General features: G+C 38.7%; 1 protein-coding gene across 1 annotated transcript; it reads left to right on the forward strand.

Moving 5' to 3' along the window:
- The first annotated feature begins 722 nt into the window (after window positions 1-722).
- CUNH9orf153 (chromosome unknown C9orf153 homolog) lies at window positions 723-20,264 on the forward strand. Its single transcript, XM_058573099.1, has 3 exons — window positions 723-848; window positions 15,252-15,738; window positions 19,748-20,264. Exons 1-3 carry the CDS (start codon window positions 723-725, stop codon window positions 19,963-19,965), a joined length of 831 nt encoding a protein of 276 aa, XP_058429082.1. The 3' UTR covers window positions 19,966-20,264.
- Window positions 20,265-20,743: the final 479 nt, after the last annotated feature.

The raw sequence follows: 20,743 nt of genomic DNA on the forward strand, positions 1-20,743 counted from the left end.
GAAATCTTAAGGCTAAGTTCTGCACCTGAAACATTATAAACATTACGTATTTGCTGAATTAATTATGTCCTCCATTTAAAATACAGACAAAAATTCAAGTGGGGAAGGAAGGAAGGAGAGAGGGGAGGAGAAGAAGAAAAGTGCAGGAGTTAAAGAAAAAGTAGGAAGTAGCTGAGGCAAACTTCTGGTGAGCGCCACCTGGTGGTAAAGCTGTAGAGTCTGGATCCCTGGACAAAAAAAGAAGGGATTTAATGGTGTGGTTGAAATCCAGTAATACTGTCAAGGTCATACCTTAAAATGGCCAATATATAAGATTTGCTTTATAATATTTTTTGTAATGTATAAGCTTTTAGAGGGCAGAGATGGAAAAGTACATCTTAGGAGGGTTGATGTAATAGATATTAGGGATGACAAGTATTCAAATGCCTACTCAGACAAAAACTTATTTTCTGAGGAAACTTGTTTCCCAGCTATCATCCGTGTCCAGCACAGACAGCTAACTGTTTGGTCACTCAGGGGAAATTCTCAAGGGGTGTTAGAAATAAAACACAGACACACAATTTACCTTTAAACCAAGCTCCAGGACGGCTCCTCTGCCCCCGGCCTCAAGGTCTCCAAACCGGACACTAAGGGACTACACCATAGGCTGGTGAGAGAGAGCGAGCACGCTTTGGAGTGGACTTTTATTAGGGAACTCTAAATTCTTGGGAAATCCCGGTCCAATGAGGGTCAAGGGGGGCAGGGTTACAAGGACAGGTGAGGTGACTGGATCCCTGGGGATGTGGAGAGACACGCCCCTACACGAAGACACAGTTGCTGGAACCCCAGAAGACGGGCTGTCTAGCAGCGTGAGTCAGACCCAGTCACAGGCAAGATTGGTCTCCCACACCCAACTACTGAAGAGATGATGATGATGATGATGACGACGACGACGACAGAAAGGCGAGTGACTCACCCGAAATGGAGATTCAACCAAGAGATTTTATTGGGGGGGGGGGCTGCCTGAAGGAGAGGTAGAGAGCAGAGAGGGAAGAGGGCAGAAAGAGAGAGAGAGAGGGTAGAGAGAGGAGAGAAAGAAGAGGAAGAGGGCAGAGAACAGATAGAAGAGAGCGTGTGCTTACAAGCTTTGGCTTAAGAAGGGTTGCGTAGGGGACATGGCGGGTGTTGATTGGCAGGGTGACTCAGGAACAGCGAGTGGACACTGTGTCCTTTGGGGATTGGTTGAGGAAACCTTTGAATTTGGCACTCTTGGCTTGGTGCCCTTTGGAGAGGAGGGAGAGGAGTAAGGGATTCCATGATGTTCTCCAAGAAGGGGGAGTCTCCTGCACCCCAACAAAAATAACAACAACAATCCTTACAATAAAGTTAAGAGGTGTAACTTGTTTTTTCTTATTTCATACTGAGTAAGAAAACAAATCATATCTCCACAAAGAGAGCTGCGTACTGAGGCTATGTAGGACAAAAGACCACAGAGCAGCCCTGTATTAGCCATGTCTTGTGTTGTTCTGGTGCTTTGATGGCTGGGGCCTTCCTGACCCTGGATGAATTGTTCTTTCAGGCATTAAATAATTCCTTGGGATTGTGTGCCTTACAAATGCAAACCAACCAGAGCCTATGCTCCCAACCACCTCCTGTGTTGAAGTTTTACACTATTTACTTTCTGTAATCACTGCAGGATCAGTTACCACAAACCTGTAACAGCCTCTGTACTCCAGGGCTTGCTGTATTTATTAAGACTAGTTGATCCTAAACCTTACCCTGCCTGCCTTATTCTTTCCCATGGAAGCCATACTAACAGCTCTTCCATATTTTCCCCACTCCTACCCTGTCCTTGGATCAACACTGGTGCTTCCTCTGGTGCCTCCAACCACACACACATCATGTCATATTACCCCTTTCCACTCTATTTTCAATAGTAATCATTTCTTGGTCTGTTGGCCTTACTGAATTTCAATTTTCTATTAACACACAATATTTTAAAATTATTGATTGATTGATTGATTGATTGATATACTGGGGGCTGAACCCAGAGGTACTCTACCTCTGACTTACATTCCCAGCTCCTGCCTTCTATTTTACATTTTTGGACAGAATCTTGCTAAGTTGCCTAGACTTGCCTTGAACTAGGGATCCTCCTGCCTCAGAGTTGCTGGTATTACAGGTGTGTGCCACCACATCCAGCTATTATACACCATATTTTAAAACAAGGTCCTCATAAGTAAGATGCCCAGGGAATGCGGGATCCTGGCCCCTTGGAATTATGTTCCTCTGCCTCTGTCCCCACAGCAGTATGGCTGCTGTCGTCATGGGCACCTCATTTGCTCCTCACCTCCTTCCCACAAGCAAAGCCATTTCTGCCACCCTGAAATAGATTGGAATCCTCCAGCTGAAAAAGGAGATGCCCCTCAAGCAGGCCAGCTCCAAGTAGAATGTGGAACAAGGAGTCTCAGCAGTCTTGTGGCATGTCTTTCCTGTCCCTCGGTAGAAAGGCCTCGGGACTGCTACATGAGAGAGTTAAAGCAGGAATCATGTCAATCAAAAAATGTAAGACAGTATTCATGATGACCAGAGGTGAGTTAGGTGAGTGGGTGGACTTTCCATGAGCAATAATTGGTGAGAAAAGCAAGATGTGGAAATTGAGTGTAATGGGATTCTAGTTCTGTAAACAATTACTATGTATGTGTGTTTATATGCCAGCATGTGACTATATAAACACAGGGAAAAATGAGCCTAATTCTATGGGCTACTTGATAAAGTAACTAATAAAGTATAGCAGAGGAGAGGAAAAAGGGCAAAAAGAAAAACTAAATTACACTGGACTGGGGATGTAGCTCAGTGATAAAGCATCCTTGATCCCTGGGTTTAATCCCCAGCACCTCAAGAAAAGAAAAGTTAAATTGCACCAAAAATATGTAAAATTCAGTGATTTTTGCTAATTTTACAGAGTTTCTCAAGCAACATTACAATCTAATTTTAGAACTTTCCCATCACCCTCATTAGAAAGCTATTTTCATTCCCTCCCCATTGCCCCCTTCAGCCTCAGGAAAGCACCAATAGTTTGCTTTTGATTTGACCAACAGTCTATGCAGTCAGGCCCTTTTGGGACTTGCACCTTATTTGCTGCAAGAAGCCCCTTTACCCTACCCTACTATGAGTCAGCCTCCTTATATCAAAGAAAACATTTGGCATTTGATTTTTTTGGGATTGGCTAACTTCACTTAACATTATCTTCTCCAACGCCATCCATTAACCTGCAAATGCCATGATTTTATTCTTTTATTGCTGAGTAAAATTCCATTGGGTATATATGCCACATTTTTTTAATCCATTCATCCACTGAAGGGCATCTAGGTTGGCTCCACAGTTTAGCTATTGTGAATTGTGCTGCTATAAACATTGATGTGGCTGTGTCCCTGTAGTATGCTGTTTTTAAGTTCTTTGGGTATAGTCCGAGGAGAGGGATAGCTGGGTCAAATGGTGGTTCCATTCCCAGATTTCCAAGGAATCTCCATACTGCTTTCCATATTGGCTGCACCAATTTGCAGTCCCACCCAGCAATGTGTGAGTGTACCTTTTTCCCCACATCCTCGTCAACACTTATGGTTGTTTGTCTTCATAATAGCTGCCATTCTGACTACAGTGAGATAGTATCTTAGACTAGTTTTGGTTTTCATTTCTTTAATTGCTAGAGACGATGAACATTTTTTTCATATATTTGTTGATTGATTAAATATCCTCTTCTGAGAAGTGTCTGTTCATGTCCTTGGCCCATTTATTGATTGGGTTATTTGTTTTTTGGTGTTTAGCTTTATGAGTTCTTTATATTCTCTAGAGATTAGTGCTCTATCTGATATGTGAGGGGTAAAAATTTGCTCCCAAGATGTGGGCTCTCTATTCCCTCACAGATTGTTTCTTTTGCTGAGAAGAAACTTTTTAGTTTGAGTCCATCCCATTTATTGATTCTTGGTTTTAATTCTTGCCCTATAGGAGTCTTATTAAGGAAATTGGGGCCTAATCCCACATGATGACGATTAGAGCCTACTTTTTCTTTTATTAGATGCAGAGTCTCTGGCTTAATTCCTAGGTCCTTGATCCATTTTGAGTTGAGTTTTGTGCATGGTGAGAGATAGAGGTTTAATTTCATTTTATTGCATATGGATTTTCAGTTTTCCCAGCACCATTTGTTGATGAGGCTATCTTTTCTCCAATGCATGTTTTTGGCGCCTTTGTCTAATATAAGATAATTGTAATTTTGTGGGTTAGTCTCTGTGTCCTCTATTCTGTATCATTGGTCTAACTAGTCTATTTTGGTGCCAATACCATACTGTTTTTTGTTACTATTTCTCTGTAGTATAGTTTAAGGTAAACGAATTCATCAAAGTATCAGGTTATGAAATCATTTCTGTATATCAGAGACAAATCCTCTGAGACGGAAATGAGAAAAACTACCCCATTTACAATAGCTTCAAAAAAACATACTTGGGAATCAACTTAGCAAAAGGTGAAAGACCTATACAATGAAAACTACAGAGCCCTAAAGAAAGAAATCAAAGAAGACCTTAGAAAATGGAAAGATCTACCTTGCTCTTGGATAGGCAGAATTAATATCATCAAACTGACCATACTTCCGAAAACACTATACAGATTTAATGCAATTCTGATCAAAATCCCAATGGCATTCCTCTTAGAAATAGACAAAGCAATCATGAAATTCATCTTTAAAAATAAGAGACCCAGAATAGCTAAAGCAATCCTTAGCAGGAGGAGTGAAGCAGGTGGCATCACTATACCAGACCTTAAACTATACTACAGAGCAATGTATCTGTACATTTTTGATAAAGGAATGTTAAAGTATCCTACTATAGTAGTGGAGTCATCTCTTTCTCCATGAGGTTCTATGAGGTTTTTGCCTCATATATTTTGATTCTTTGTGAGGCAAAAACATATTAAGGATTATTTTGTCTTCTTGGAGAACTGTCCCCTTTATTGTTATGTAAACCCTCTCTTTAACCCTGTTAACATTCCCTGCTCTGAAGTCTGCCCTGTATGAAATTAATATACTTCTCCTCCTTTCTTTTGATTAGAGTTAGCATGGTACATCTTTCTCTATCCCTTTATTCTTGATCTAAATGTCTTTATATATAAAGACTGTTTTTTGTAGACACTGAATTATTGAGTCTTCTTTTTTGAATCATCCTGAAATTTCTGTATTTAGTTAACTTTAGACAGTAAAAGTAATTATTGATGTAGTTGAATTAAGATCTACCATTTTTTGCAGTTTTCTATTTGTTGCTCTTGTTCTTTGTTCCTATTGTTATCTTTCACATCTTTTGTGTGAAAAAAAATATCTTTTGTGGAGCAATTTTTATTCCATTTTTATCCTTTCTTAAGATATCAATAATACTTATCTTACTATTTTTAGCAATTGCCCTAAAGTTTGTAATAAACATTTACAAGTAATCCAAGTCAGCTGGGTATGGTGGCACTCACCTTTAATTCTAGCAACTCCAGAGGCTGAGGCAGGAGGATTGCAAGTTCAAGGCCAGCCTCAAGAATTTAGTGAAACCCTCTCTCAAAATTAAAATTAAAAAAAAAAAAAGTGATGTAGCTCAGTGGTAGAGTGCCCTTCGGTTCAATACACAGTATACACACACACACAAATCCAAGTCCACTTTCAAATAATACTGTACTGCTTCACTGGTGGTAAAGGACCCTATGACAACAAAATATTACTAATTCCTCCCTCTCATTCCTTGTGTCATCGTCATTGATTTCACTTACACATAAGCTATAATCATTGAATACATTTTGCTATTATTAATATCAAACAAGCTGTTATCTGTTAGATTAATTAAGAATAAGAAGTAAGCATTTTATTTTACTTTGCATCTATTTTTTTTCTCTAATATTCTACCTTTCTTTATGTAACTCTGAATTTCTGACACATAATTTTCTTTCTCACTCTGAAGAATTTCTTTACGTTTTCTTTGGATTGAACTCAAGGCCTCAAGCATGCTAGGTGAACACCCCATCACTGAGGGGCAGCCCCAGCTTCTTTAGCAAGGCACTTGTACTGGCAACACATTTCATTAACGGGGCCACAGTGGTACAGGTCTATAATCCCAGTGACTCAGCAAGCTGAGGTAGGACAGCAAGTTTGAGTCCAGCTTGGGCAACTTAGTGAGATTCTATCTCAAAAAAAAAAAAAAAAAGAAAAAGAGAAGGGGGGCTGGGGATGTAGTTCAATAGTAGATCACCCCTGGCTTCAATCCCTAGTACTGCAAAAATAAATAAATAAATATAATAAGAAAAAATCACCTCAATGTTAGAGAATATCTTTATTCTTTACTTTTGAAGGATAATTTCATAAGACAGAAAAATTTTCAGTTGCTGTATTTTTTCCCCAAGACTAAATATTTCTCTCTTTCTTCTTGAAATGGTTAATAAGGAGAAATTAGGCACCATTTTCATCTTTTGTCCTTATAGATAAGGTGTCTGGTATCTTTCAAGATTTTTTCTTTATCTTTGCTTTTCAGCAATTTGAATATAACTATGTACAACTTTTGTTTTTTGTGTTTTATTTTTCACTTTTTGTATTTATCAGCATCTGGTTCCGGTGTTTGCTCTGTCTCTTCAAACTGACTTTCTGCCTCTTCACGTGCCTTGTAATATTTTTCACTAAAAGCTAAGCATGATTGCGGTACTGGTTCCTGTGGAGGCTTCTTGCCGGTTCTTAGGGAGGTTTCTGCTTTGATTCTATTTACCTGCCTGTCCTTGGAACTTTAGATGCAGCAGTGTGACCTCACTTCTCTGTCAGATCCAAAAAGAGTTGTTTTCATTCTATTTGGCTTTTTACTTGCTGTTAGGACAGAGTGATGACTTCAAAGCTTCTATGTGCCACACTGAAAACCAAACCGAAGTCCCCATTTGCCCATATTTTAATTGGATATTTTTTTTGTTGATTTGTAAGTGTTCTTTATGAACTCTGGGATATAAGTACCTGATGGAAATATGATTTGCAAATATTTTCTCTTTCTTTCACTAAAGCACAGAAATTTTTATTTTAATGTAGTCATTTACTTTTTTCCTTCTTTTGCTTGTGATTTGGTGCTATATTCAAGAAATCGTTGCTTACTTAATTTACTCCCATATTTTATTCTAGGTATTCTATAGTTTTACCTACTATGTTTAGGTCTATAGTCCATTTTAAATTAATTTTTGCATAAGGATTGGTTAAGGGTCCAAATTTATTCTTCTTCATGTAAATATCCAATTGTTCCAGCACCATTTATTGAAAACACTACTTTCCCCCAGTGAATCGATTGGCATCCTTGTAAGAGAATCAATTCTCATTACTGGAGCCTCTTTGAATCATTTTTAACTTTTTCAAATTTCTACTTCCTGTGGATAATATTTTGCTTTTGTATGAAACAAATATATTCAAGATTGTGCTTCTTTCAATTTGATCTTCATTTCTATTGTGTTTTAGATTGGCATGAAAAGAAGAAAGGACATTATGGTTGAGGGCTCAAAGCAAGAATTTTACTGAGACACAGAGGATTGTGACCTAGCTGATACAATTGGAAATTATATTTATGGTATTGTGGTAGCAGTGAAATATGATTTCTTAAACTATCATATTTTTAAAATTTTGTATTTGTTGTTGTTTGGTGATTTTATTGTCTGCCATTGTTGTTTTGTTTTTCTGGCCTTTTTTTTTTTTAATGGTCTCACTATGTCGTCCAGCAAGCTTCAAACTCTTGGGCTCACTGTGTCCTCCTGCTTCAGCTTCCCAAGTAGCTAGAATGACAGGCACATACCACTGGGCCCCTACTTGAAATTTGATTCTTAAATGATGGAAAAGTGTTAGAAGCAGATTGTTGAATGGCCTTTATAAGGCTGGTTAAAAATTTTATATCTTGTCCTAAAAGTAATAAGTGGCCAAGTGTGAAGAATGGGCTAATTAGTCAATGGCTAAAAAGGTGGTTTGGAACAGATAACAAGAAGAATAACACCAGACAATGTAATTGGGAAGACATCATTGCAATAGTCCAAAACTGAAGACAATTAGATGCATTATTAAGATCATTGCAAGATCAAACAAGCTGTTATCTGTTAGATTAATTAAGAATAAGAAGTAGACATTTCATTGTACAAAATAAAAAGATCATTTCAAAGCATTTAGAAATATCAGGGAATTTATTCTTTTAAAAATTAGTTTCAAAATGAGGGGGTAGTTAATAGTTGAGATGGAGAAAAATAAGGATAGTAAAAACTACTTTCAAATTGATAGTTGAGCTGGGCATGGTGGTACACACCTATAATGCCAATCACTGGGGAGGCTGAGACCGGAGGGATCTCAAGTCAAGTCCAGCCTCAGCAACTTTTAGTAGAGGCCCTGTCTTTAAAATTTAAAAAATAAAATAGGGAAAAGATTGGGGATGTAGCGCAGTGGTAAACTGCACCTGGGTTAAATTCCTAGTCCCTCCCCACTATTCCCTTCAAGAATCCGATTTTAGTTTATCATATAGCATGGAAGTTAAATGTCATTATGCTAAAGATTAATTATGAGAATATAAAAACAGCAAGTATAGAGTTAAAGAAGACATAAAGGGCTAAAGTTAGTGGTAGAAACAGAGTCAAAAGGAGTTGTATTTTTCCTCCAAGTGGAAGAAATATTACATATTTGTAAAGAAGGAAAGGATACATTACATTGGAGAAAGTGAAATAGAAGATAAAAGAGTGATAGAGAAGCAAGAAGAAAGAAAATGAAGAGTTGTTGGAAGGGGAGGAAAGAAAATCGAGGGGAAATATACCACAAGGTTACAAGAAGAATAAAACATGCCTCCCTGGACAAGAAAGAGAGAAATCAATATTAGATGAGCAGAGAGAACTTTTCCTTCTAGACAGGAGTGAAAGGTGAAAAGTTGGGTAGGAACCATGGGATACCATCCCAGGGAGTTATGACACACCCTCGATCTTCTCATTACAATTAGAATTGAATGGTGGGAATAATAAATAATGGACAGAAGTGCTGAAGAGCCCCCAAAAGAGCTCCACTCAAGTTGTGTGGACCCAAGCTGCCTGTTGACTGTCACGACTTTCATGAGTCCAGATTCACTCACCAGAAGAGTTTGGATTGCGTATTAAACCAGATTTAGTATGGATTTGGCTAAAGCAAAGGGCCTGAAGTTGAAAGTATGTTATACAGCTAAAATTAAAGTGTATAAAAACACTGGCTAATGACCTGTTTCTGTGTTCAGAATCCTGTTTCTTCAGGGAGAAGAGCATGTACGCCATTGTAGTTCAGCAACAAAGATCAGCAAGAATCTAAGCTTCCTTGTGCTCCAGTCCTGTCCTCCGTCCCACTGTAATGAAATGCACATACACTTCTCAGTTATTGATCTGAATTTATTTACACAGAGCTGCAGCTTGGCCATCAGAGCTGGGAATCATTTACGTGAGGTGTCACAGTTTAAAGTAGTGTGTGTGTGTGTGTGTGTGTGTGTGTGTTAGGAGGTTAAACTTGCCCTGTTCTGAGGGGAGTAGAAGGGAGACAATTGATCACTTCTTGGCAATGGGAGAAAGGAGCTTTCCATGGTAGACAACACTACTGAAAGATGACAATACTGGATAACTCAAAACATACTCAGAAGTTTTAGATGAAATTTTAAAGAAAATATTTTCCTTTGCAGAAACCATATAAGGAAAGTTTTACTTTAATTGACAGGTCTGTGAAGCCACTGTCTGAAAGTAAGAAAAGAGGTGTGCATGTTGCACTGTCTTTTTTTTTTTTTCTGGGGGGGGGGGTCATATATTAATATAGAGGTCTCAGTAATAACAATAATCTATTTGGAAATATAAATGGATATATGGTCCCCAAATTATGACAGTTCAACTTACAGGTTTTCAACTTTACGGTGGTGCAAAGCAGTACATGTTAAGTAGAAACCGAACTTCAAATTTAGAATATTGATCATTTTCTAGCCTAGATGGCAGCAAGCCACAGATCCTAGTCAGCCACACAATCACAAGAGGAAGCAACTGACACTCCATAGTGTATTGTGTGGCTAAGCTATGGCGGTTGGTAGGTTAGCTGTAGAGATGATAGATAGATAGATAGATAGATAGATAGATAGATAGATAGATAATAGATAGAAGATAATAGATAGATATGGATTTTTTTAACTTTGCTTGGGAGGGAAAAGGAAGAAGGGGAAGAACGTAATTGTTTTTGCTTCATCTCAATCAACAAATGAATGTTTTGGGTCCTCTCGGACACCCATCCCAGTGCCCAGAGCTACCAGTCAGGATGCAGAGCCACCCAGGAATGTTCTCCCTTCATGTATTTCCTTACCTGCCAACAGAGTGTTTGCTGGAATAAATTAAACCAAGGATGTAAACTATTGTAGAGGTTATCTGTATTTATTTCTGTATAACAATGCACCCCAAACCTAGTGGCTTGAAACAACAATAACTCATTTCATAATTTTAGAGTTGGCCAGCTCTTCTGGGTGGTAGCTCTTTCCATTCAGGATCAGCCAGGATTGTGCATGAAGCTGCAGTCATCTGGAGTCTCCTCGGGGGCTGGATGAAGCAAGATGGCTTCGTTACAAGTCTAGTGGTGGGTGCTGGCTGTTGGCTTCATCTGGTCTCCCCAGAAAGGCAGCCAGACCACTTTACATAGCAGCCCAGGTTTCCACGAATGTGAAGTGAAGCTGACAGCTTAAGACTGAACTCTGGCACTCACACAGTGTCACTCAGGCAGAGCCACTTGCTATTGGTCAAAGCCAAGCATAAAGCCAGAATCAAATATGGTAGTGGATTTAACTGCCATTTTATTAACGAGACAAGTAAGTAGAGATTCTTTGGTCATTTTAAATTCTTCACAAAGATATTAAATAAAATGCCATCTACAAATTGCTTCATATCTGGCACAAAGCAAATTATTTCAGAATGTTCCTTGTTCTTGTAATTGTTATTCATCATTAACTTTTCTCTCCTGAATGAAAAACACTTTTTCCTGGGTATGAAGGTAGGTGATTTTTTTTTATTTAGAAGAACTAAAAAGTTGATCAAATTACGTAAGACCAAATAAAACAAACAAACAAAAGTCCATGCAGTATTCTTTGAACTAACCTGAAAAATATGTGTTATTTAAGAATTTGAGTCAGGCATGGTAGCACATGCCTGTAATCCTCAGCAATACAGGAGGCTGAGGCAGGAGAATTGCAAATTCAAGGCCAGCCTCAGCAACTTAGTGAGACCCTGTCTCAAAATAAATAAAAATTAAAATGGGCTATGGATATAGTTCAGTTGTAGAACACCCAAGGTTCAATCCTCAGTACCACACACACACACACACACAAAATTGAAATGCTTTAAAGAAAATGCTTGGCTGAAAGGTAAATTTAGTAAACCCAGACTAAGGAGAAAACTAAATAAAATGGAATGAAATTTTAAAAGTGTCCCACTCACAAAGTTCAGAAGATTTTTCTTTAAAGCATTGCCCCTCTCTTTTTGTTTGTTTGTTTATTTATTTTTGTTTGTTGCTTATTTAAGGTACTGAGGATTGAACCCAGGGGCACTCTACTACTGCGCTGCATCCCCAGCCCTTTTTATATTCTCTTTTGAGACAGGGTCTTGCTAAGTTGTTGAGTATTTCACAATGTAGCTGCTGAGACTGGCCTCAAATTTAGATCCTCCTGCTTCAACCTCCTGAGCCACCAGGATTGCAGGGGAGTGCCACTGTACCCGGATTTTCTTTTGTACTTAATCTGATTTTTGATCTTTGACTTTTGCTTTTTAGGAGTTAGGGAATAAAATTCCAGCACAATGTCCCTCCCGAGAGACAACAATTCAGCTAAAGTTGGTAGGACACCATCATTTCAGAGATATTCGGTATGTATTTAAAATCCTATGATATTGGACACAGGAAATGAGATTTAAGCATTATAAAAAATCTAGATTATTGACTATTCATTAACATACCTGGGAGCCATAAGGAACACCAACATTTTATTTCAGTGACTTAACTTTTTTTTTTTTTGTCCCAGCAAAACATAGCTCTTCCAAGAACAGGTGAGCCTAGATGTTAAATTGTTTTCCTAATGATGTTAATTAGTTTTAATGAGCCATTTGGTAACTTTAGTTCATGTTGTATTTATTGTTCTTGGCAATAGATCTGACTGTGATTAAAAGGAAACTCTGCAATTAGACCCAAATTTTGGCTCTAACATGAATCTATGGCTTCTTTAACCTTCTAATTGAATGACCCAAAAAACTTCCTCTGAATGATAGAATAATTGAGAGAACAGTTGAGAAAATACAAGTCCCTTCCTTCCTTCCTTTCTTCATTTCTTTCTTTCCTTTTATAGGGGAAAATCTTATTTTTGCCCACATTTTCAGAGGTCTCAATTCATAGGCAACCAACTCTATAAGTCTGGACCCAAAGTGAGGAAGAATATCATGGCAGAGGGTATGGTCAAAAAAAAAAGCAACTCAGAATATGGCCACCAGAAAACAGAAAGAGCTCCTTTCATCAGGGACAAAATATAAACTTCAAAGACATGCCCCCTGGGACTTACCTCCTCCAACCACTCCCCACCTGCCTACAGTTACCACCCAATTAATCCATATCATTGGATTAATCCACCAATTGGGTTATAATTCTCATAATCTAATCATTTCACCTCTAATATTGTCTCTCACAGGAGCTGTTGGGGAACATTTCACATCAAACTATATTCCATCCCTGGCTTCCAAAAGCTCATGCCCATGTCATAATGCAAAATACATTTAGTCCATTTCCAAGAGTCCCCATAGTCTTAAAATGTTTCAGAACTGCCCTAAGGTCTCTGAGACTCAAGGCAAACTCTCAGATGTTTTGGGGAAGGGAGAAAACTCTCAGATATTTTCTCCTTTCCCCAAATGGAGAACTAGGGGTATCCAAGGAAAGGATGGGACAAAAGTAGACTGAAATCTCATTGGGCAAACAATCCTTTAGCTCCACATCCAACACCTGGGGTACATGGCAATGTGGTGTTCTCTCCAAAGGGCTTTTGTAGCCCTGTCCCAGTGGTTTATTTGCAAGCAAATGGGCTGTTTCTTGGCTGGTCTCTGCTCAATTACTGTAGCTTTTCTAGGCAGACGTCCCATGGTACTGGTATCTCTTAATGCCACAGTTATCCACTGAAGTTTCAACTTTCTTCTCACATCCTTTATTTATTTATTTATTTATTTTAGTTGTAAATGGACACAATACCTTTATCTTATTTATTTATTTTTATGTGGTACTGCATATCAAACCCAGTGCCTCACACATGCTAGGCAAGTGCTCTACCACTGAGCTTCAGCCCCCACTCTCTTCTTACATCTTGATGAGTCACCATTGCAGGGCAGCCCTCAGGGACTCCAAACTACACTTTGCCTGGCCTTCCAGATCTTCCTTTGAATTCTCATTGGAAGCCTCTATCATTCCCTAATTTCAGCATTCCTGCAGAACTAGCACCACGTGGTTGATGCCAAAGTCTGCCTCCATCTCATGCAATAGCCAAGTCTCTTGGGACCATGCTGCACCAGCCTCTGAGTACATGGGTAGCTGAACATGGTGAAACAACTTCCTAGGCCTCCCTGTGCAAGCAGAGTTCTCCACTGGTTTCTTCTCAAATAAAGTTTTACTTTTATATCCTTGAGCCTGAGATGGCTACGGTCTTATCAATTCCTGAGCTGCCTTCAAGCCATGTTTCCTAGTATCTCTTGGTAAATTATTTAGCATTTCTTTAGTTGCTGTAATTTCTTTAACAACCACACCTTCTTTAGCCCCAGTTTTACTCTAAATTTTCTAGCCAAACTTCAAGTTTTTGAAATATTTCTGTTCTGCTTTCTGATGGTGATTATCACAGTAAACATAGCTAGAAGCCACCAGCAATATCCATGCCACCACCTGAATGCTGGGCTGCCTTGAAATTTCCTTTGCCAGATCAATTAGTTTTCCATTTCCTCTAAAACCTCATGATCCCTGTCTTTACTGTCCCCAGTTTTATTGGCATTCTGGTCTTTTGAACTCTCACCAGAATCACCCATAAGCTCTGCTTACAACAATCTAAAGCTTTTCCAACTTGCCTCTCTGAACTTTTGAAAATTCCTCCCCCCTTTTAAATGTTCGTAGCAGAACACGACAGTCACTAGTATGGCAATATGTAAATCAATGGATGTGTAATTGATGTGATTCTGCAATCTGTATATGGGCTAAAAATGGGAGTTCATAACCCACTTGAAGCAAAGTGTGAAAGATGATATATCAAGAACTATGTAATGTTTTGAACAACCAACAATAAAAAAAAATAAATAAAAATAAATGAATTCCAAAGGCTTTTGAACCCTATGGGCAGGTTAGTCACAGGAATAACCCCACTTCTCCAAACCAACTTGTGTTTTTAGTCAGCTTTTTGTTACTGTAATAATAACAACACAGAGGAGGAAAAGTTTATTTTGGCTTTTATTTTCAGAAGTCTCAGTCCATAGGTGGCTGACTCGATAGTTCTGGGCCCAAGGTAAGGCAGAACAGCACAGTAGAAGAGCATGGTTGAGGAAAGCAGCTCAGAGAACATGGCCACCAGGAAGCAGAGGACCCATTTTTTTCAATATAGGATTTTATATGGGAAAGGATACTCTGAAGAATCATTGTTTTGTTTTGTTTCGTTTTGTTAGCTAACAATTATTCTCACTAACGTAACCATTTGTTTGGTAAAATATTCCTGTGACTTACAACAATTACAGCTTCCTTTGCATGTATTTCTGAGCCCCTTGGACACCAGGGTGAAGCTTTAATATCTAGATGATCAGGCTCCTTTTCTTCCTTAAAAGAAATACACCATTATTCAAAACCAGCAAAAGCCACAGCCACCCTCAACTATCTTTCATGTTCCCTCAATAGAATTTTGGATTGGGAAAGATCCCAAATACATTCAAACCCAAATCTAGCTATCTTATTTCACAATTCAGTTTAAGTGATGTGTCTAAATAATACATTTTTGTGGGAATGAATCTGAGATTCAAGCTTCTGCTCTCTATTCCACATTGCCACCTGGATTTAATTTAAGCAAAGATATCTTCCAAAAAAAAATACTTCTATTGTTATGGTTATTTGTTATCATCCTTATTCTAGGACTTGGGTCTATCAGTTCATTACATTTTCATCTATCCTATGACTCCCTTTACACTCCTTTTTTTTGTTGTTTACTCCACAGCTGCCCGAATTATATGCATCAGTTGAGAATTTTAGGAAGAACAGAAAGAATTCAATTCTCCTAAAAACTCATGGCATTTCACCTAAGGAAGCACAGAAAATACTTAGTAAAAACCTGAATGAAAGGTCATTCATCAGCAAAACTAGTGTGAAAGAAGACCCCCAGTCTATTTTCATGTATACAGTGGGTAAAAAAGAGGTTGAAAAGAAAGAATCCATAGTTGAGCTTCTCCACCGCAGCTTACTAATGGACCCACTCCCTCCAAAACCGCCACCCTCCAAGTCCCAAAAAAGACTGGCTCAGATTGGGATCCCTCCTCCCATACATACATTTCCTTATAACATTATGGATGATCATTCCAGCGCTTTCCCGAAGTCTACCATTATTAAGAAGATTCAGAGCATCAAAATATTAGGCTTTCCTGATTCCATCCAAGAGAAGATGATCTATGAAGACAAAGTTCCCAGATACGTTTCAGCAAACCCAGGTAATCCAAACAGATGAAGCCACATGGGAAAAAAATAGAAATAGTCAAATATTGACCCATAAAACATGGATGTTCTATGTTCATAGATATATCTTTTGTTGCCTAGAATGGCAATGAAATGCATAAGAGAGAATTAAAAATTCCAGGGTCAACTGGCATTGTGGCATACACCTATTATTCCAGTGACTCAGGGGGCTTAGACTGGAGGACTACAAGTTTGACGACAGCCTCAGCAACTTAGAGAGACCCTGTCTCATAAATAAATAAATAAATAAAAATAAAAATGGCCAGAGATATAATTTAGTAGTAAAGCACCTAGGATTCAACTCCTAGTACCCCTCCCCCCCAAAAAAGAAAAAATTCCAGGGTCAACTTCCAGATTCATTCATAAGAGGGTGTTATTTAGACAGGCCACTTAAATTTTCCTTTACAAAATGAGTCAGTTAAGGGCTGGAGTAGTGGCTCAGTGGTGGAACACTTGCCTGGCATGTGTGAGGCTCTGGGTTTGATTCTCAGCATCACATACAAATAAATAAATAAAGTGAAAAAAAAATCCATTGACAACTAAAAAATATTTTTTAAAAATGAATCAGTTAATTAGTCAGGTGTAAATGCTACAATACCCATAACTACTTATTTCTTACTACATGAAATTAGTAGTAGAGTATTATCTTTTTCAAGTATCTTGGCTTTGGTACCATTTAGGGATTTTTAAAAATACATTTATTTTATTTACTTATCATTTTTATATGGTCCTGAGAATCAAACTCAGTGCTTCCCACATGCCAGGCAAGTGCTCTACCACAGAGCCACAGCCCCAGCCCCAAGATTTTTTTTTGTTTTACGACAAAATCTTTAACCTTTCATTATTGTAATATCTCTGTCAGGACTTTCAACAGAGACCACAAACAGCAGAATGAAACCTTCATTTCTGATTCTTTAGTAGAGAGATGCCCATAAAAGGTCAAAGACAACACAGAGTACATTAAAAATACATAAAACATAGGATGCTAAATTTTAATGAGGAAGGAGTGCCATATTTCAGGTCTCCATTTTCCTTATGTTATTCACAGGAGTGGGGCTGGTGGTGTAGCTCTGTGGCAAAGCACTAACCTAGCATGCACACAGCCTGTGTTCTATCCCCAGTTCCAGGAGGAAAAAAAAAGCATGATGCAATATTTTATCATTCTATGCAGCTATTAAAATAAATTAAATAAATATTTGAGTCCCTCCAAAGTAGGTTCTTGGTAAGATAAATAGGTTTAAGATAAGACAATTTTCACAGCAAATATTTTGACACAACCACTGTTATAATAAAAACAAAAGGAGCACATTTAGTATAGTAGATTGACTAAGCATATGAGGTCCAAGGAACTGAAAGAGTTTTTGTTTAACTCCCTATGTCATCTTGACAGAGCCTAAGGCAGAGCTTGAATTTCTCTGATAAATTCAAACTAGAGCCTAGGAAATTGTAGTGATGGCTTAGGTCATCCACAAAAGCACACAGGTCTGAAGCCAGAAAGAAAAAGTATGGAAAGTATTGTGAATCAGTAAGAATTGGCCAAAAGTCTACTGCAGTAGGGCTCTGAATGTTTAATAGGGTTTTGAATTTTTTCTGACTTTGTCACCCACAGTGGATAGAGTTATCCTTTCTTCCTAAAGAATGCCCTGCCTGCTGTTCACCTAAATTTCATGGGTCTCTAATGTGGCCTCCCAGAGTCTGTCCTCTGTTTCAAAGACCTTATTTCTTGTCAGGTGCTGTGGCACAACCTGTAACCCAGCAGCTCGAGAGGCTGGGGCAGGAGGATGGCGAGTTCAAAGTCAGTCTCAGCAAAAGCAAGGTGCTAAGCAACTCAGTGAGACCCTGTCTCTGAAATACAAAATAGGGCTGGGGATGTGGCTCAGTGGTCGACTGCCCCTGAGTTCAACCTCCAATAACTGAACCCAACCCGCCCACCCCCCTAAAAAAAAAGACCTTTTTTCCTTGAGATCCTGGAGGTAAATCTCTGGAACTTGTCCTGTCCAAGGAATATGCATAAAGCCAGGTAGGCATCTCTATGAGGGATCTCCAATAATTCCTTAGGATTAATTGGTACTGCAGCAATTCACCTTCATTCTTACTCAGTATAGAAGAATTTCATGGATCCTGATATGTCAGATAATACTACAGGACATGTAGTCCTACTAGTACCAAGCATTGGTGGAGCAAAAGGGAGTGGGTATTGCCAGTTTTCTCTTCTCCTATTATGGGAGCTCCTCTTGCTCAGGCTAAGTCCTATAGAACTGTGTAAGTTAGGAATGTGTTTGGCCAAAAATAACACAGAAACCAGATAAGGGATACTTTTCTTACATAATTAAATGTCTGAGACAGATAAACAAGAGCTACAGCCATGCTTTTAGGTGTCACCTTGGACCCAGGCTCTGCCATTGTTTTGTATGTAGCTTCTATCTTTATGTCCAAAAAAACATCTCCTTTATCATCAGATGCTACCACAACCCAGGCAGGAAGAGGTGAACTAGAACAAAGGGCCAAATTTGTACTTCTGTCCGTGTGTGTGTGTGTGTGTGTGTGTGTGTCTGTGGTGGTGGTGGGCATTGAACCCAAGACCTGATGCATGCAAAGCACACACCCTACTACTGAGTTACAATCCCAAGTCCATATTTTCTTTTCATATGAAAGCAAAGTTTTCCTAGGACATCCCTCTTCAGAGGTCTTTTGCTAAGCAAGGTTAATGACAGAACCCTTGGCTTCCCTTTTTATAGCAGAAGGAAGCAGAAGAGGGTTGTAATGAGTTTGGAGGAAGACAACCTATGGTATCGACCAAGATCATGATATAAAGCTCTTTACTAATACAAATCATCATCTCTAGGTCCGTCTCTTGCTAAATATCCCTTCCTGTCCTTTTCTACCTTCTCCTATTCTTGCCATACCAGGTCTGTGATGATCTTGTCAACTCCCTGGAATTTGGTGATTTAGCCCCTAGGGACTGACAGTTGACAATGTGGCAGCTCCAGTGTGTCTGTTCCCTTGGGGAATAAGGAATAGTTCTGGCATCTGTCTTCTACATATATGGAACATACACAAAGATTTCCTATCAGATGGGCACAGGAAACCCAGGTCCTTCCCAGTATGGGGATGCAGGACTGATTGGGACAGGAGCAGAGTGGGCTTGACCCTCGGGCCATAGGTGATTTGCTCAAATGTCACCACATGGGGATGATGATGAAGTCACCCACAAACAGGAGGCCAGCCTTCCAGCTTGTCCACTGCACTCATCATCTCCTGATCATCATACTTCTCTCCTTAGCTCTTTGGCCACAGTTATACACTCAAGCCCTTGCTTTCAGTCTTGACCTTTTTTGATTTTTTTTTTTTTTAACTTTACAACATATTCAGTCCTGACAGGAATTGAAGGTCAGGAAATGGGCAGTGGTTGCTGGGTAGAGGACGTGCAATACATCTTGGCTTGGTTTTCCATGATCATCAGCTCCTTGGAAAGATTGCAAGTACTAATGACATTCCAAGCAGGTAGTTCCTGAAAGTGTATAGAAAACAGCCAAATTCTAGCAAGCCTTTGCCCTTTTATATTTAGGGCTTAGAGTATCATCTTTAAAAGAAATGATGCTGATCAGTCTTCCTCCTTGTTCCAACCACTGATTAGGATTCTTTTCTCCTTTCTGTTGTTCTCAGTGCCATGCAACTCTGTCCATTTGCCATTTATGCTGCTATCCAAACACCAAAGCAGACAATCTTTGATCTGCTGTGGCTCAAGGATCCACTTGAGCCCAATCAGCCAGACTCACCCAGTTTGCTATTTAGGGGAAGGCTTTGGGTGAAATGAACACCAAAGGTTCCCCTCAGTTTATAAAGCTTCAGAAGCAGCTTTCTGCCAAAAAGGGAAAGGAGATTCAATTTTCTGAAACAATTTATTCTATCCATGAAGCATCTGAGTGACTGAAGGTTGAATAACAACACCATGTGACCCTTTCAAAATATGATTCTTTTCAGAAAAACAATTCATGGATCTAAGGGATCTGGAATGGAAATATGTTAAGGGGCTTGCAAAATGGAAGTGCACTACTCCAGTTTCATTCGTGGACATAAAATACAACACTGAGAAGAGATTTGTAGAGAGCCAGACTATGCCTGGTTTTATTTCCCCTCTGCTAGTTCGTAAGTCTTTCGTCATTTATCCTCAGACCAGTTTTCTTAACTGGAACATATAGTTTATTAAAAATATCTTGGATATGGAGTTTTCTTTTGGGAGCATTGAAGCACAGAGAAAGCACCCAATACAATATATGAACTGCGTCTACATAGTATTCACGCAAAGCCCCAAATTAAAACATTAACATAGAGTATAAGATCCAAGTTGATCTGCTATTGTAAGACCTGTCCTAATGGTTTAGAATTGCAAAGAAAGTGTTGATCATATATTTTTGAAAAGGATGCATATGAATAACACCCAGGCAAGCAAGAATAAGCTCATTATAGGTTCAATCCCCAGAATCCTCCCCTCCCACAAAACATTTAAGCACACAAGGAGATCCATAATCATCAAAATAGTTGATTAACTCAACAAATTGAAGAATTAATGCCTGTGGATATAGAGATCAATCTGAGAACTTTACATAATATACTAACCCCTCAAAGGCTTAATGAAACAAGAACAAGAAGATTTGAAAAGGATGAATGGGAAATCTTGAAAGTAAAACATAAAGTCATTAAAGTAATAATAACCTTCAATAAATTATCCCAATGGCATAGTTTATATCTGAGGAGAGAGGACTGTTGATTGGAAGCTAGCACTGAAAAGCTTCTAGACGATAGCACAGTAAGACAGAGCAGGAAATTTTGAAAAAGTTGTAAATAATGAAGGGTACAAAGAAAAGTTTATAAATACATCCAGTAGAAGTTGTGGGAAAAAATAGGGAGACTGAAAAAGAGGGAATGTTTGCACTAGTATTAAACCTGAACATACATTAACATTTTATTGTACTTACT

This window comes from Marmota monax, unplaced genomic scaffold (assembly GCF_021218885.2).
Source record: "Marmota monax isolate L192 unplaced genomic scaffold, Marmota_monax_Labrador192_F-V1.1 WCK01_AAM20220418_F8-fsc00265, whole genome shotgun sequence".
In the NCBI taxonomy this organism is placed as follows: domain Eukaryota; kingdom Metazoa; phylum Chordata; class Mammalia; order Rodentia; family Sciuridae; genus Marmota; species Marmota monax.